The 18,987-nt window shown below is 31.9% G+C and overlaps 3 protein-coding genes across 3 annotated transcripts; all 3 read left to right on the top strand.

Annotated features, from left to right (window-relative positions):
- LOC109357755 (serine/threonine-protein kinase AFC2-like) lies at positions 7,264 to 10,856 on the top strand. Its single transcript, XM_019601799.1, has 11 exons — positions 7,264 to 7,482; positions 8,164 to 8,356; positions 8,639 to 8,819; positions 8,901 to 8,949; positions 9,041 to 9,155; positions 9,376 to 9,467; positions 9,594 to 9,744; positions 9,865 to 9,929; positions 10,013 to 10,110; positions 10,198 to 10,300; positions 10,411 to 10,856. The coding sequence occupies exons 1-11, from the start codon at positions 7,384 to 7,386 to the stop codon at positions 10,552 to 10,554; spliced, it is 1,290 nt and encodes a 429-aa protein (XP_019457344.1). The 5' UTR covers positions 7,264 to 7,383; the 3' UTR covers positions 10,555 to 10,856.
- LOC109363378 (putative protein FAR1-RELATED SEQUENCE 10) lies at positions 15,527 to 15,910 on the top strand. Its single transcript, XM_019609665.1, has one exon. It carries the CDS (start codon positions 15,527 to 15,529, stop codon positions 15,908 to 15,910), a length of 384 nt encoding a protein of 127 aa, XP_019465210.1.
- On the top strand, positions 16,448 to 17,957 carry LOC109342787 (protein FAR1-RELATED SEQUENCE 5-like). The gene is made up of 2 exons (XM_019580785.1): positions 16,448 to 16,853; positions 16,958 to 17,957. Exons 1-2 carry the CDS (start codon positions 16,481 to 16,483, stop codon positions 17,911 to 17,913), a joined length of 1,329 nt encoding a protein of 442 aa, XP_019436330.1. The 5' UTR covers positions 16,448 to 16,480; the 3' UTR covers positions 17,914 to 17,957.

Here is an 18,987-nt window from a genome sequence, read left to right as displayed (position 1 = left end):
GAGTCTCCTATAAATGCTATGATTGGTGAGAGGTGTACCTGATTCAATGCCTATTCCATTGGAGTAGAACTAGGTTTTGATGCAAGCATCCCTATTTCCTCTAAGAGATCAAGAGCATACTTCCTTTGGTAGAATAATATATATGTTGCAGATCTTGCTATCTCGATGCCTAGGAAGTATTTTAACTGTCCTAAATCCTTTATGCTGAACTTTGAGTTGAGGGTTTCCTTGACATTGTTAATTTCAGTCATGCTATTTCCTGTTAGAATGAGGTCATCTACATACACTAATATAGCAGTAAAAGTAGAAGAAGTTGATTTAGTAAATAGAGAATAATTTGCAGAGGATTTGATATAACCTATTTGGAGCAATGTACTGGTTAATTTTTCATGCCACTGTATGCTAGATTCCTTGAGTCCATATAGGGATTTTTGGATCTTACAAACCATTCCAGGGTGATTAACATTAAGACTATGGGGATTTTCATGTAGACATTTTCTTTCAAGTCACCATGTAAGAATGCAGTATTTATATCTAATTGGTGAAGATGTCAATTCTTAGCAGCAACTAGAGCTAAAATGACCCTAATAGTGGTCATCTTGATAACGGGGCTAAAGGTCTCCATGTAGTCAAGGCCTTCTGTTTGGGAAAAGCCTTTGGCAACAAGCCTTGCCTTTTGCCTTTCTATAGACCCATCAGTTTTGTATTTAAGTTTGAAAATTCACTTACATCCTATGGCCTTCTTAGTGTTAGGGAGATTAGTTAAAATCCAAGTGTTGTTGGCTTTAAGAGTATCTAGCTCATCTTGGATAGCTCTTTGCCAACAAACATGCTTGATTGCCTCAACGTAGCTATCTAGTTCAATATTAGAGGATATGCTAAGAGAAAAATGTTTGTGAGTTTTGACAATTGATTATATGATAGACTATTAGATATAGGATACCTTACATTTGAAGATCTTGGTGAGACTAGATGAGAAACAAATGTGGTTAATGCATAGTGATAGTCCTGTAAATATTGAGGTTTATGTTTGGTCCTAAGAGACCTTCTAGGAGTATGATTAGCATTATTATCCTCAGTTTGTATGTCAGTGGCAGTTTCAGGAGAGAAATTAGGTGCAGGATCATGTATATTTTGACTTCCTAATCCTAATCTAATATCAGATGAAGAGGGGATCTCATTGCATATTGGTAAGTTAGGTTGGTTGTTGGTGTCATAGCAGTCCCAGTTTGTGGAGTTCTCAACATGCAAGGTGAAATTAGGCTCTCTTTCAGTGTCGTTGATCTCATTAAAGGGAAAGATATGCTCATAAAAAGTTATGTTTCTGGATATAAAGATCTCATGAGTATTGGTGTCAAATATGACATATCCTTTGACACCCTTTTTCATTCCAAGGAATACACCATTCTTAGCCCTATGATCTAGTTTTCTCCTAAGGGAAGAATTGGTAGTGGCATAGCACTGACATCCAAAAGCCTTTAGGTGAGATATGTTAGGAAAATTTTCATACAAGACCTTATAAGGACTCTCACCAGATAGCTTATTACTAGGTTGCATGTTTATCAAGTATACAGCATGGCCAAGGCAAAATTCCAAAAGGTAAATTGAACTGAAACACTAAGGATCTAGCAACACCTAATAAATGTTGGTGCTTTCTTTCAACCACCCCATTTTGTTGGGGGTGCTTCAACACAAATAGTTTGGTGTTGAATACCATGTTGTGCATAGAATTGATGGAGGGAAAACTCTTTCCCATTATCAGTTCTGATGTTTTTATCCTCAATCCAAATTGAGTGATCACAAGGGAATTGAAACTCTTGATTAAATCAGGAACTTCTGATTTGAGTTTCATGAAATACAACCAAGTGAATCTTGATTTGTCATCCATAATGGTCAAGAAATATTTATGACCAAAAGTACTAGGGATATAGAAGGGGCCACATATGTCCATGTGAATCAAATCAAATATGTTTGCAGATTTAGAGATGCTGACATTATATGGTAATTTCTTTTGTTTAGCAAGGTGGCATATATGACAGGGGTTCATGGTTGTATTGCACTTAATAAAAGGAAATATAGTTTGCATAGCAATCATTTTATCATATGAAGGATGTCCTAATCTAACATGCCATATGTTATCATCATATGCAGTAAAAGCATTAACTTTCTTATTGTAAACTGTTGTGCACAATGTTGGTAAAGTTTTTACAGAATCTTTTATTGCAAACAAACTATTTCTCAATTCAGCTGCACCAATCATCTTCAATGATGGGAGATCCTGAATACAACAACAGTTTTTTGGAGAAAGTTAGTTGACATGGGATAGAAAGAATGAGTTTTGAGATGGAAATCAAATTGAAATTAAAGCATGGTATATACAAGACATCACTTATATATAAGTTGGAAGAAAAATTGATACTCCCTGAGATTGTGGTGGAAATCTGATTGTCATTAGGCAGGGTTACATACATTGGTTTGATCCTTTTGTATGTTTGGAAGTGTGAACGGGTGTGGCACACATGGTCAGTGACCCCTGTATCAAGGTACTAGTCAAGATTCTTTGAACTAAAATTTAATGTATACGTTTTACCTTTGTCATTTGTTTTAGCAGGTTGTGTGTTGAATTGGTTTGTGTTGTGGATAGTTATTAAAGCAGGTTGTTGCAGTATGGATAGTATTGTTTGGTGTTGTTGATGAATGATATTGACTCCATAGACTTGTGTATCACCCTTACTGAAGCTAGGTTGTTCTCTTGCTTTTATCTAATTTTCAGCATTGCACATTTCTTCCTCAAATGTAGTCAAGTTGTTAACGTTGTAGTTCTTGAAATTTCCTGGTGGGGGAAAACCATGTTTCCTGAAACACTTATCAACTATGTGTCCTGATTTGTGGCAGTGTGTGCACATCTTGGTTCCTCTACCTCCTTGATTCCTTCTTGAGCCTCTTCTTGTTGGATTCTGATAATTTCTTCCCTTACCTCTTCCTCTATTATTCTTGAAGTTTGTTCCATACTCATTGTTGCTATGTGAATTCTCAGCAGTATTCATAAGGATCTTGGGATCACTATAATAAGAGTTAATGTGTCTTTCTTGTCTTATTAGAAGAGCAAAGGCCTTATTGATGGAGGGTAAAGGCTCCATTAACATAATTTATGATCTTACCCCCTCATATTGATCATTAAGTCCCATGAGGAAATAAATAACATAGTCACTCTCTCCGTATCCTTTAATAGTCGAAACAAGACTGCATATGCATTTGTGTATACATGTGCAAGAAGGAATTGGCCTAAAGTTATCCAATTCTTCCCATAAACCGTTTATATGATTATAGTAGGCTCCTATATTGAGATTACCTTGTCTATAGGTGTATATTTGTGCAAGAATTTCTGTTATGCGAAAAACATCACCTTGGTAGTATCTCTCAAGAAGATCTTCCCATATCTGAAATGCAGTTTCCATTCACAAGATACTTTGGGCAACAGAAGCATCAATTGATTGAATCAACCAAGAGACCACTAGTGTGTTGCATCTGTCCCAATAGATGAAGCTTGGATCGTCGGTGGAAGGTTTTGGTAGAGAACCATCTATAAATTGGAACTTGTTCTTCAATTTTAAAGACATGACCATGGCACGGGACCAAGAATGGTAATTATCACCATTAAGAGTTTTAGAGACGATGTTAACTCCAGGGTTCTCATTATGGTTCACGAAGAAGGGGGAAGTTGGATCTTGAAGAGGGTTGATGTATTGGATTGCTCGATTCTCCATTTTTAACAATTCTTGACGGTGATTTGGGTGTGATATGAGTGTAAGAAGAAAAGAAGGATAGAATCTCAAAGAAATAATTCAAAGAGGAGGACCTTATTGCAGCGGAAGTGAAGAAGAAAGAGGGACATGATATTATCCAGAGATTTGCTCTGATACCATTTTAAACATGGTATCCCATTTCTATAGTGTGCAGAATTTCAGAGAGAATACTTGAAGATGAAGAAGATGCGAATAATATGTTTTTGTTTTCATTGATTAAAAGGAGTGTTATACAATGGCTATTTATAACATAAGTTAGTTGGGGAAAACATAAATAACAACTAAACCCAACTAACAAGCCAATAATAGAAAGAAAGCAAAGTGGGCTCTAACAGAAAAACAAAAAATTAGGCCCAAACATAAGAGAAGAATTTCAGCTTCTTTGATCTTCATCTCCTTGAGTGTGATTAATTGGATGAAGGATTTCTTCTTCTAGTTTTAACATTAGGGCCATTATTTTATGTAGCCAAATTAAAGTGATCTAATTCATGTAAGGTATATGACTATAAACATAATTGTAATAGAAATTATTGTGTAGATATCTAAAATCTTATTTCTTTTTTATGATAGGCAAAATTGGAATAAGAAATCAAGTAGCATCACTCTTCATGGAAGTGTATGCACTTCTTACAAATAAGTGGTTATGGTCCCCAATTGTAGACTACAAGAAAACACATAACACAACAAGAATCACAACATACATGCAAACATGTCATTCTCTACATCCCATTAGAAGAGAAACTAAGGTTAAGGGTGGTCTACAATTGGAAGACCAAAGTACCTACATGTTCTATATGAACATGCATTTGTATACAAGGACAATGAACATGGAGTTGATGGATACATGACAAATGATGCTAAGATTGATATAAGTTCATTCACCATATTCTCTATGAATATATTAAGGTACGCTTCCGCTTTAGTTTTTATATCTATTCTCAATGATTTGACATGAAAAATCTTGTTATCATCATTAGTATGTATTATATATATTTAAGTATATAAAGTCTCCCAGCATTAAAGTCTATTAAAATATTATTTTTCCTACATACTGATCTCAAATAAAAAAACATATGATGCTTTTTTCTTCAAATTATACTTTTAATGTTGTTGCCCACAAACTCAAAAATGTAATTACTTTGTCTATTTGTAATTTTTATTTTATATTTCTAAAATATTATAGTCATCCATTTTTACATCTTCTTTATTTTTTTTGGTACTCCTGACAGTATTATTTCATCATTTTGGTAAAGAACTAATTCTTTTTGGAGTGTGTGACTGACCTTCTCAACAAATGTCGCTCACATAAATTAAAATTTTGACATTTTGGTGATCCTTGAAATCTAACGAGGTCTTATATCACTAAACCAGCAATTTGCTAGTATCTTTTTTATTAATTAGGCATGAGGAGAGTTATAAAAACAATTATTATTGTTGTGTTAATTTTATAAATAGACATCTGAAATATGATCAAATCTGTTTTCTTAAAAAAGATACCAAATAGTATTTTGGATGGGCAATAAATGTTACTTTACTGCATAAGAACATGAAATCTTCTTTCTTAAAAGTTTAAGGGGTTAGATCTTAAGTTCACGAGTATTAGTAATGTCTCACTACTTTACGAGTGCAAATATAATTGTATATTTCCCACTAACCAGGAGCTCACTTGACCAACCAATTTTGAAGTTACAAACTTATAGACTGTGAATCAAATCTTATCAGCAAGACAAACATGTGTTGAATATGATACTCATATCCATATTAATAATTATAAGTCAGTTATAACTCGAGTAGCCCTTAGCTAAAACATAATTCCTCCGTGATGATATTATAGCCGGAGAGTGATAAGAGTAAGAGTGTTCAAATTTAGACGGGTCAAAAAATTAAACCAAAAACTGATTTAAAGTATGCCAAAATTGCAAAAACTAAATATGTTTGGATTGTTTTGAATTTATTTTTTAAAATTGGTTCGTCTAATTCAATTTTTGATTCAACTCTAAGATCTAGGCTAGGCAGATGTAATTGGACAATGTTTTAGTGTGTAACACTTTCATGGAGAAAATTGTGTATTGCGTGGTTAAAATGGAAACTCCACAAACATACCAGATTTTGAAGAACATTCAAAAGCTTAAAGACGATCATGCTGTACGTAGTACTATAAGTTAGCAGTTGTCGTTGATGTTTTTGTGCTCATATTGTTAAAATTATGTTAATTCTGGCATTGTTCTTATCTTGCTGAACACTAATTTTTGTTATTGTTTTACTGTTGCTCGACAATTTTTTTCCTATTGTTGAACACTATTTCTTGTTGTTTTGGTAGTGTTGAACATTTTTTTGATGCTAGTTTTTATGCTTGTGCTTATATTGGTAGTTTTTTTCCTAGTTGTATGTACATTGTGACCACACGGTTTGAAACCATATATAGTATATGGATATGATTTGATCAAACATTTTAATATAATTAAACCAAACTATATCATAAATTAATTATATGTTTGGATTGGTTGATTTTTTATCTTAAAAATAATCCAAATTAACTGTAATCACCCGTAGATAAAAGATGAAATAATTACTTTCACTTTATTTCCTAATTTCTTATCTAGGGATGGATTGCTTATCACCACATCATTATTCATGTTGTTGGTCACTTAATAATAATCATAAAAATTATAACTACACACATTTGAATATAACAATATACTTTATAGTTTACTTCATTAACTACTCACCCTTAATTTATATTTGTCTTTGTAGGCTTGGTAGACTGAACTTTTTAAATAAATAGTTGTAGAAATTATGAAAATTGCAAATATATTAATGATTCCACGTGGAAAATAAACTTAATCAAAGAATTGAACTAAACCAAATTTCTTGGTTAAATTTTATAATTACCACTTACCTTTTTTGTTAGCCGAATATTAAATAGAAGATGTTATACATAATATTTTATCTGTTAACCTATATATTCAAACTAAAATAACATCATATATAATTAATAATTATATATACACAATCTTATATAAATACACAATTATATATAATAATAATTATATATACAACAAAATTATTTAATTATATATAATTTTCATTTTTTGTATGTTAATGAAGTAACATATTGAATAATTTTTTTAATTATAATGGATTTTTGTGTTTCAACCCAATCAGACCTGAATTTTCAATGTATAAAAACAATCTTAAATTTTGTTCAAATTAAGAACACAAACCGTTTATAAGCCCAATAATTGATTAGACTAGTTAAAGCGTCTGGTTAGGAATTCATATTCCTAATTATTATATTCTACCTCCTCCACCAAACCTAACCATACCATAGTTAAGGTGTTGGCCCATATTTAACCATAGTCCACTTACGATAGTACAATTAATTCATTCAATCAAGATGCTTGATTACATTAACACGTGGACGGTCAGATTTCACCTCAACCGCCTCCTTATTATTCGATAACATCAAAATTAGGGTTCCTCAACCATTATCATCGCGAAAAGCATATTTTTTCCCTTTACCTTTTAATCTTTCTCCTTCAATTGTTCTTTCAAGCTTTCGCAGATCTAGATAATCATGGAGATGGAACGCGTATTTGAATTTCCTCACACTCACATGGATCGACGCCCAAGAAAGAGAGCGAGATTAGGCTGGGACATCCCTGAGGTCCCGAAGGTAATTTCTTTGATCCTAAAATCTCTGATTTCATATATTTTTCTTTTATTTTTAATTTTTTGGATGTAGATCTGGTGGAAATTCTTATTATTAGGTATGTTTAATTCATGTAGTGTTTTTTATCTCCCAGTGTTCATGTTATAATTTATGTGATGATTGTTCTGTTTTTTTATTAGATCTGTTAGTTTTGGCCTTTGATTAATTAATATGTTGGTCAGTTTTTTATCCTTGTTTAGACTTTTTGAGTCATAGATCTGCTGTGCTTTTGTTATAAAGTAATGTTTTGTGATTTATATCTTCGGATCTTCATTGACTTAATATATTAATTTATGATAAATTTTCCCTTCCAAAATTATCTTTTGTACTGAAAATAAACTGTTTTTATGTTATGATTTTTTTAACGTGGTGTGTGCAGAATAAGATATAAATATATAATCTCTGTAGTCTCATCCAAATTTTATTTGATTAATGAATGTACTTTTAAATTGTATATATATTCTGATGTGAATTGTGTTGTATTTGTTTGAATTATCTGCTGATTCTATGTTTTGTTCTATTATCATTATATTTTTTTGTCACAATCTGACATGGTGACAATGGCATATAGACGAGGGTTCATTCAAGTGAGATGAAATCTTAATTTTAACCTTGAGTTGTACGTGAATGGATGGTTATGTGTAGGCTCAGGTAGGATTGTTTTTTGGACAAGAGGTTGAGAATATTTCAAGCTATGCTCCTTCATTGGGTTCCTCAGAATATACCACTAGTTCTCTATTTGTTAAGGGAGTTGCTCGAAATGGTTCTCCCCCTTGGCGAGAAGATGACAAAGATGGGCATTACATGTTTGCGATTGGAGATAATTTAACATCTCGCTGTAATTACACTTAACCATCATTAAGGAGTATAGGTTCATATACGTCAATGGGCAAAACACATTTTTGTTTTCTAAAATCATATCTATGATCTTATTTTGTTCTAAACTCAGGCATCCAGATTCATATGCATCCTCACTTAATTTTAAATGTGGACTCAGTTTAACTAATAAATAAAACCTGTTTCAGTAGTAGGAATCATTTTATATGCCTATTGGTATAGGAACATTTTGGCAATTATATGTTCATATGTCCATACTCATGGTTCTTTATCATGTTTGCAGACAAGATTCATAGCAAAATGGGAGAAGGAACTTTTGGGCAGGTCTTGGAATGTTGGGACAGAGAAAAGAAGGAAATGGTTGCCATAAAAATTGTCCGTGGGATAAAGAAGTATCGTGAGGCAGCCATGATAGAAATTGAGGTATTGCAACAGCTTGGGAAACATGATAAAGGTGGCAATCGGTATGTAATTCTAACTTCATTTTGCGTCTGTTTATGATCTTTGATTCCATTGCCTTGGTTAAATGGGCTTATTCCTTGCAGTTGTGTGCAATTACGGAACTGGTTTGACTATCGTAATCATATATGTATTGTAAGTATTTGATTGATTTGTGATGGATTGATTTCCCCAATATACATATGATGCGGGGTTACAATGTCAGTGAATTCAAATGGTTTAACAGGTGTTTGAGAAACTTGGACCAAGCTTATATGATTTTCTTCGGAAAAACAATTATCGCTCATTTCCCATTGATGTAGTCCGTGAGATTGGCAGACAACTATTGGAATGTGTAGCATGTGTGTAGTATTTACTTAAACTAGTTTCTTCCATTTCGAGTAATTTCTTCTTTATTTTCCACTTTGTGTTTTCAAATTATTTTTTTTTATCATCATTAATAGCTCTGATAATTGGTGTATATATCATGTCCATAGAAGTTGTAGGTGCAGTACATCATCAGACTGTATTGCTTGTGGGCTAGCTTTCTAATTGTATTTTTTTGCTTCTATGAAATTGCAGTCATGCATGATTTGTCTATGATCCATACTGACCTGAAACCTGAAAACATACTTCTGGTATCACCAGAGTATGTCAAAGTTCCTGACTACAAGGTAATTTTCTCTCTTGCACACTTATATGTTTGATGTTATGGATTTCTGATTTTTTCCTGCAAAAATCATATCATAATGGTATAAATATAGATTCATTTGCTGATGTTTATTTTTTTTGTTTAACAGAGTTCATCCAGATCACCAAGTTCCTATTTCAAAAGAGTGCCCCAATCTAGTGCTATAAAGGTTATTGATTTTGGCAGTACCACTTATGAGAGAAAGGATCAGAATTACATTGTATCGACCCGCCATTATAGGGCACCTGAAGTTATTCTTGGTACGGTGTAATACTTGTGGACCGAATTGCTTGTCTATCTGCTAAATGTGTATTTGTATGATGATAAATTACATGATCCTGATGCTTTCTAAATGGTTGATTCTGGCAATGGTTTTGTAGGACTTGGATGGAGTTATCCATGTGATGTATGGAGTGTGGGATGTATACTGGTTGAGTTATGCACGGTATGTTTTCTTTGGCTGTTGAGAACCTGTGTTTAAAGCACGTTGATATAGATTTTTCCTCAACTTGTGAGCATCTGTGGCAGGGTGAAGCTTTGTTTCAGACTCATGAGAATTTAGAGCACCTTGCCATGATGGAGAGGGTGCTTGGTGCATTACCACAGCACATGTTAAAGAGAATTGAGTAAGTGATTTATACCACTGCATATTGCTTTCAGTTATTTGATCTTTGTATGCAATGAATGTTTATTTTTATTGCTCACATTTTCAGCCGACATGCGGAGAAGTATGTTAGAAAGGGTAGATTAGACTGGCCAGAGGGTGCAACCTCAAGGGACAGCATTAAAGCCGTGATGAAGCTTCCTAGGCTACAGGTTTGTTTAGTTATTTTCTTTCTATTTCTATATTATAACATAATATTTTGAAATTTGATTGGTCTATGTTGTTGACTTAACTCCTTGCAATTTTTTTGAAACAATTGCAGAACCTTATAATGCTGCACGTGGATCATTCAGCTGGTGATCTTATACATCTCTTGCAGGGGTTACTTAGGTTTGACCCCTCTGAGAGACTTACTGCTAAGGAAGCTCTCCGACATTCTTTCTTTAGAGACCACCTTAGGAGATAATCTACCCATTACTATTATAGCTGCTGCTGCTTTTGTATCTCGATCGTGCCGAACATGATGGTGTTTTATAGCGATATCTCTGTTGGGGTTGTAATTGTTACAAATGATAAAGTGAAGCCACTCTTGTAAATGTTTGTGTCTTCCTCTCTGGATCAATAGGGGGAGTGATGGCTGGCTTTCTAGCAGTTCTCTCACGCCAACGATTTACTAGTTATTTGTCGTTTACAATTTCTCCGAATTCTTGTGTAGAAGAAAAACTTCTAGTATCGGAATTCTTATGTAGAAGAAAAACTTCTACTGTTTATCGTATGTTTGAAATTGCAAATTTTCCTTTGCTCATCTCTTTCATCCGCCGTTGGTGGTGGATTGCGTTTTAATCGTTCCTAGATTCTCAAAGGCCTCGTCCCTTCTTTCACTCGTCTGAGACTTTTCCTTCCATGGTCCCATTTTTGCTTCCACGGATCCTCATGGGGTTTTCCATGTAATTTTCAAAATTAAAGAAATAATTAATACCTAATAGAATATAAAATATTATCAAGTCATAAATATAAGAGTAAACTAGAATGACATCTCATTAATTTATATACATTGTGCAGACTATCCCTGGAGGGGTGGGTTTTAAACATAAGGAGTGATAGGAGTTGTTAAGTTAAACTCAAAGAGATATTAGTGTAGTTAATCTGAACTAATTAATTATCCATGGAAAAATTGTTTATTTATGAAGTTGTATAAAGAATTTGATAATGAAATCATCTCTTTTGTTGTGTATTGAAGTAATATCTCGTGAGAAATATTGATACATTCTATAACAAACTTGAACAATAAAAAATTCTTAACTTTTATTCTATTTGCACTTAGATATTTTGTATATCCCATATTTTGTGGAGATTAAATAAAGTTTAATTATTTATTTCTATATGACTATTGTAATTAAAGATATTTGTTTGTAAAATAATTGATGCTTTTCATAAGTACTTATAAACAATAATGCATGAATTATCATTTTATTATTATTATACTAGGACTTATTGTAAATATGTTGGATCATTACTAAAATATAAAACATTTGACCTTATCTTATATTCTTAGTATATATTTAGTATTTCGTATGATTAGTTATGCTTTGAAAATGCATGAATTATCATTTTATTATTATTATTAGTGTTGTTAAAACCGTACCCGTTATCAAACCGATCATGGTACTGGTATAGTGGTACAGTGGTTCAACCAGTGGTTCAGTAATTAAACCGCATGCCGGTTAAACCGGACATACATTCTTATATTTATTTATATATAAACCTATAACAAAAAAATTTCAAATAGGTAGATACTCAAATTTATAATCCATATTTATAATATACTCAAAATTCACATAAATAAACAATTTTAAGACTTTAACAAATTCAAAATCTAAATTAAAAAATATATATCAATCCAAAAGTACCACTTAACAACCACAAAATATAAATAAATGACATAACTTCACAACTCACTCTATAAAACAAATAAATTTAGAGTTTTAACATTTAACATCAAGGAGTCAAAGTTATCTTATATGAATATTAAATTTTTCTACCAAATCCTATCTTCAGACAGTACTCCAAGATTACACAAATGTCACTGAGATTACACACGAATGTTACGAAACCAAAAGATGTAATCTAAGTATGTCTTGGAAGTATGTGCCTTGAAAAGGGTTGAAGAAGAGTTGGAAAGATGGGTCACCTTATAATTGATTTTTAAGTTTTTAATTTAAGTTTTTTAAAAAAAAATATATGTGTATAAACCAACGGTTTAGTAAAATACCGGCCGGTTCACCGGTTTTGACCGATTTTGATACTTGACCGGTTCAATACCTGTACCGTACCGGTTAGGGGGCCGGTTCACCGGTTTTCCGGTTGAACCGACCGGTCCGGTCCGGTTTTTATGACTATGATTATTATACCAGGACTTATTGTAAATATGTTGGATCATTACTAACAATAAAGATAGTGTTAAAAGTTATTGATTGATCCAATAAAAGTTGGATATCAATTTTCTCATCAAGATATAAAAAATTACTGGTTGTCAAAACTTATCTCATCATCATAACCTAAATGACGAATAACAAATATACATAAGAAAATAAAAAATATAGAGAATTGTAAAATAATTCATTTTAGTTTGTTACAATAATTATAATGAGTTGTTGCTTAAATACACGAAAGTGAAACTGATTTCATAATCAAATCATTTATGTAAATTTACAAATAATCAATTTATTCTAGCTAATGTATAATTAATTAGCCCTCCTTGAAATTTAACTGAATTAATTCAAGATCTTTCAGAATGAGCCATGTCTCGCCTAGTAAGACGAGCTCTTTTCTAGATTTTTAGTTTGAACTTGAGTGTTTAATCAAAAGAGGGACGTCTGAGTAAAAAAGTTAGCACCTTGAGAAGTCCATTTGTTATTCTATAAAAGCTATTCATCTTCTTCACTCATATGTTATAGGTGCCATAGAAACCGGTATGTAAACCTATTTGTTGTTGGGATTTGATATAAATATTTAACATTAGTATACGTTTTGACTCATATTTATATATACACATTCCATGATTCTTATGAGTTGTTTTCATGCTTAATATTTACTTTAGTTTAATCACCTTGGGTATGTTTCATAAGTTTTGAATGTGTGAATAAAATTATATTTCCTAAAATCTCAACTATATAACATTATAAATTTCAGAAATAGAGTTGTATTGATGAGTAATTTTTATTATCCAAGTTTATTACAAATTAATTTGTTAACCATTCAAGGCATTGATGATTTGGGAAATGAGTTGGTGACATGGTCCACTAATGAGGACATTATTTACGTTAGATAGAAATGGTATCAACATAATCATTATTTAGCTAGGTTTTGTATGTTGAATTACTTGGATATAGATTAGATGCTTTTAAAAAAACATAGCTCACTTTCTCATTTTTATAAAAAGGAAAGTGTTAACTAATATTTGGTGCTTATATATTTATTATTTCACGGGTGATAGATAATATTATTTCACTTGAAAAATTAAATATTAATCTTTAAATATATAAAATAACTCAATTAAATTGATTTTTCTGCTTGGTCTCCCAATTATTATACAGTAAGCCATCCACTCTTCTTTCACCAAGAAAATGAGTCATATTCTTTAATCCAAAATAAGCAACGATAATTTGTAATTATAAAAAGTCGATTACCTTATCTACAACCATGTCTGTGAAATAAAAAATTAATAGATGTTTTTAAGGATATTCCATGAAGTAGCCAATGATGAGTGACGTTCCATGACAGATGAAGCATTATAAAACTAACGGGCCGTACTATTTCTACTTTACTTTTTTAGCCACAAGTATCTTCTCCCACATCAAATTATTCAATACTAGATATACATCTAGCCCACGAGTTCTTATCTACATGTGTTGGAATCTTTTCTAACGAAAGTGATATATGTTTTGTCAGGATTCTCGAAAGTTCTTGGATCAAGAGCTCTATGTAGCACTGATTTTTATGTTTTGTTTTTTAAAATAAAAATTTATCGGTTTAAATTTAACAGAAACGCCGCAGGTTGCCGAGGAGGCTGGATTTTGGTAAAGGGGACTATAAGAGGAAAGGAAATATAACTTACAAATAAAGAAAATTTGAAGTACGTACCCATATATGTTATATTAAACAACGTTATTGTATAATTAACATAACATATTCAATATAAACTAGTACAATATAATCGTAGTAAATATTATTAAATGGAGTAAATTATACTGACACTCCCTTAGTTTTAGTAAAATTACACAGATCATCCTTCACTTTTCTAAACTTACACAAACCTCCCCTAGTTTTGTACTTTCATTACACTGACTACCCCTGTATAAGAAATAAATAAGTGTAATATTTTAAACAAAAAATGTGATAAATACAATTAAGTTAAACAAAATATGATATTGTGTAGACAAGTCTAAATAATATACAAATCAATGTATCTTTATTGTTTTTTTGTTATAAAATGCATCAACAATTATAAAGAAATATTGTTTAAATCATTCTTATAATATAATGTAACGAACCAAAAATAGTAAAGATACATTGACTTGTATATTATTTAGACTTATCTACACAATATATCATGTTTTGTTTAACTTAATTGCATTTATCATATTTTTTGTTTATAAATTACACTTATTTCTTATACAGGGGTGGTCAGTGTAATGAAAGTACAAAACTAGGAGAGGTTTGTGTAAGTTTAGAAAAGTGAAGGGTGGTTTATGTAATTTCATTAAAACTCAGGGGGTGTCAGTGTAATTTACTCTATTAAATGTATAACAATATCAACCACATATCATAGTTTTTGTTGTTTTACAATTGTTTGATATGATTTATCATTAGAGAGTAATGTTTCTCCTGGTGTGAGGAGATAACTCCCCTCCTCATACCAATTGCAAGATGACACGTGTCACACTATTTTAATATTATTTATTTTATTTCCTGTTTTTTAATATTTTATTTTTATGAAAATCATTGTTTTCTCTCACCAGAAACACAAGGGTTTCCATATCACCTCTTCATTTTCACCCTTCCCTCCCTGTCACTCACGTTCTCTTCATTTTCACCCTTCCCTCCCTGTCACTCACGTTCTGCAGTTCTAGTTCTGAACTTCAAAGAAGAAAATTTCTCATTCATTCAAACATTTCACTTATTCATTTTCCTTACTTATTCATTCAAAAATTTCTCATTCATTCAAGCAGTCCTCATCAATCTCACATTCCCTCTTTCATCAAGCTTTTGAAGGTTTCATTTTTTCATCATTATTCATTTTCCTTACTTATTTCCCCAATTATCCACCTCTCATCAACTATTGCCCTCAAAACATTGGAGCATTGAAGAGATTGATTATAACACTATTTCATTTGCTTATAATTATTTGCAGAACTATTATATATAATTTGAATATAATGGAGATAAGGTTTAATGAAGATATTATTTCCCAAGATGATCAAATGCAGATAATGGAAGAGATGGATGAACAAGTGCAATCCCGAGTTCAAGAAATTTTTGAAAAGAGTGAAGCCCCACATGTCGGTATGACATTTACAACTGATAAAGTAGCTTATGATTTTTATAATTCATTTGCATTCAGAGAAGGTTTCTCCATTAGGAAGAATTGGAATTATAAAGCAAGGAATACCGAAATAGTCATAAAGTATCACTTTGTTTGCAATAAAGAAGGATTTAAAAGGCTAGATAAGAGATTGTTAGGAGAAGAAGTAAAACGTCGTCGAGATGAAAGGGAAGGTTGCAAGGCTCATATGCACATTGAAAAGACAAAAGGAGACTGAGTAGTGAATAAGTTTTCCAATACACATAACCATGAATTGATTATAAGCCCAACTAAAAAATGTCGACTACGTTCTCACAACAATGCACATAAGAGCTCTTGTATTAAGAGTCTTGTAGAAAACATTAATGGTTGTGGATTAGGTCCAGCACAAATTTCACGTCTTGTTAATGTCATGAGTGACGAATCAATTATGGTGACACCAAAGCAAGTTGTTGGACAATTGAGAGTAAATAGGAAAAATAATATTGGCAAAGAATGTATGGTTGTTCTTAAAAAATTCTTGGAGAGACAAGTATTAGACTCTCAATTTTTTTATGCCTTTGAGATTGATAAGGATAATGTTTGTCGTAGTATATTCTGGGCTGATGGTAGAGCAAGAAATGCATACCTAAAATTTTGTGATGTTATAGTTTTTGATGTCACATACAAAACCAATAGCTTTTCAATGCCGTTTGCACCATTTATCAGTGTAAATCATCATAAGCAATCTACATTGTTTGGTTGTGCTCTACTAGAGGATGAAAATGAAGAAAAATTTGTTTGGTTATTTAAACAATGGTTGAGATGTATGTGGGATAAAGCCCCAGGGGCAATTATAACTGACCAAGATGTTGCAATTGGTAATGCAATTAAGAGAGTTTTCCCGCATGCTCACCATCGTTATTGTAGTTGGCATTTATCTCTTCATGAGGACGAACACATTCGGCCTCTTCATTCCATACCCGAGTTCGATGAACTTTATACAAGATGGGCTAAAAAAAGTAAATCAATTGAAGAATCAGAACAATGGTGGAATACATTAAAAGGAAAAAAGCCTTCTTTTGTTGGTATTTTGAGTGAGAAACAAAGAAATATAATGAAAGCTTGGAAGTGGTTGGAAGATATGTATGAAAAACGGCATCATTGGGTGAAAGCTTATTTGCGAGGAACTTTCTTTGCAGGTACTTATTTTGAATATATGTTTTATTGTTTATTCAACCTTAACACTATATTATTACAGTTATAATTATGATAGTTATGTGTATTATTATTTTAATTGTCTTAGGGATGAAATCAAGTCAAAGAAGTGAAAGCATGAATGCTTTTTTTGATGGCTTTGTGCATAGTACTACTCCGTTAAATGAATTTGTTGATCAATATGATAAGGCATTGACAGATCGTCGTTCAAAGGAGGAGACCGAGGACTTATTTAATATGAGAACTCACATAGACTTGACATATTTGAGTCCTATTGAGTGTCATGCAGGAAAAGTTTATACTAGGAACATTTTTAATCTTGTTGCTGAAGAGTTTAAGCATGTTTGGAGCTGTGAAAATAAAAAATTAAGGAAGGAAGGGGATCTTACTACTTATGATGTAACATTTACTTCTAGGGAAAAATCACACAATGTTTATGTTAATATGACTAATCTGGATTTCAAATGTAGTTGTGCAAAGTTTGAGACTTGGGGACTACTTTGCAAACACATTTTGTACATCATGAAGCAAAAGTTGTTTATGAAATCGATTCCAGATAAATATATTTTACCTAGGTGGACTCTTGGTATTCGTTATAGTACTGCATGTCTTGGTAATCTAATAGAGACAAATATTGAGTCAATTGGACAACCACTAACTCCTATGGAAATTTGGAGTTTTCGAACTTCATTTAATAATTTCTTTGATAAGATAATAAATAGACGGGAGTACTTTCAAGTTGGTGTAGATCTTTTGCAAAAAGGATTTGAGAGAATTTCTATCATGGAGGCAGAATCAAATGGAATAGCACAAGAAGACAATTATGTTGCTTCAACCAATAATACAATTGAAGTCCTAGAAAATTCAAATATCATGATTCGTGATCCAACAAATATTAGGACCAAAGGAAGACCAAAAGTGGCTACAAGATTTCTTTTTGGAAAGGAAGTGGGTCAAATTCAATCACAAACTCGAGTACGAACTTGTAGTGTGTGTCACGAAAAGGGTCACGATGTAAGGAAATGTCCTAGTAACAAGGTATGAAATTTTGATTAGGCACATATTAAATATTTTAATATGTTTGCTTATATTAAAACTAATAAGTATTTAAATATTTTGATTTCATCAGGGAGGAAGGTCAAACACTTAATAATTGTTGAAGATGTCTACATGTTCCAGCTTTTTCAAGTTCTTATCATTATGTAGTTTATAATTTCACTTTTATGGTTATATTGTATTTGATATGCTCAGATTATAATTATGCAATAGTTTTGTAATTGATGAAGATTGATGCTAAACTGTTATGAAGGTTATACAAAAGTATATTCTAAACTGTTATGCAATAGATTGATGTTAAATTATTATGCAATAGATTGATGCTAAACTGTTAAGAACACTAGTCATACCAAGACCTAAAAAGTATTGCTAGATTGGAGTATTAGATTAGGTGAATTAGTTTAATTAATGTCACGAAACACCAGTACTCTCAAAAGCAATGCTTTTTAAGCTATGAAATTGTTTGTTTCCATTTCATATAGTTAGTGGTGGTCACGTTAACTTGTGCACCAAAACCTTTTTGTTGGAGACTTGGAGTTAAATATCACAAGTTTTTGTTACTTTTCTCACCTATTATTCCTTATAAAATGTACACCATGATATTCACCCTAAGCCACTGGAATAAAGCTATCAGTTGCAGCTAAAGTACTTATAAGAAATCCATTAATCTCAAAAACATTAATGCCACAACTTTAGGAGGACAAATTGGAATGCTACTAGTTGTGTCTGGTCTGGTCTCATGCTACTAATGATCCAATATGTTTGTTCTGCATCTAAAATTGAAGACAAAGTATGTTCTATTTATATAGTACATTTGATTTTGGTGCATATTTGACAATAAGTAATGATTGCAGCCATTGATTAAGAAATGTGTTTGATGTTTTATGTATTACATAATTTAAATCCTACAAATAACATGTATACATCTATTCTGGATATGTGCACAAAAGATATTGTATTTTTAGATCAAATGAAATGCTTTTTATGCCACCCAAAAAAGTTCTCTGTAAAAAAAATGAATCACAGAGCATCCCATGTTTTATTTGCACTTTGTATATAGTT

Source organism: Lupinus angustifolius, chromosome LG01 (assembly GCF_001865875.1).
Source record: "Lupinus angustifolius cultivar Tanjil chromosome LG01, LupAngTanjil_v1.0, whole genome shotgun sequence".
NCBI classification, from domain to species: Eukaryota; Viridiplantae; Streptophyta; class Magnoliopsida; order Fabales; family Fabaceae; genus Lupinus; species Lupinus angustifolius.
Note: the sequence above shows the minus strand (reverse complement) of the source record. Positions and strands in the feature narration are given on the sequence as shown.

Excerpts from the sequence above, each read along its gene's own strand:
- LOC109357755 (XM_019601799.1), top strand. The coding sequence starts at position 7,384 with ATGGAGATGGAACGCGTATTTGAATTTCCTCACACTCACATGGATCGA. Across the intron at positions 9,468-9,593 it reads TCAAAGTTCCTGACTACAAG|AGTTCATCCAGATCACCAAG; the intron begins GTAATTTTCTCT and ends TTTGTTTAACAG. Across the intron at positions 9,745-9,864 it reads GGCACCTGAAGTTATTCTTG|GACTTGGATGGAGTTATCCA; the intron begins GTACGGTGTAAT and ends ATGGTTTTGTAG.
- LOC109342787 (XM_019580785.1), top strand. The coding sequence starts at position 16,481 with ATGTGGGATAAAGCCCCAGGGGCAATTATAACTGACCAAGATGTTGCA. Across the intron at positions 16,854-16,957 it reads GCGAGGAACTTTCTTTGCAG|GGATGAAATCAAGTCAAAGA; the intron begins GTACTTATTTTG and ends TAATTGTCTTAG.
- LOC109363378 (XM_019609665.1), top strand. The coding sequence starts at position 15,527 with ATGGAGATAAGGTTTAATGAAGATATTATTTCCCAAGATGATCAAATG.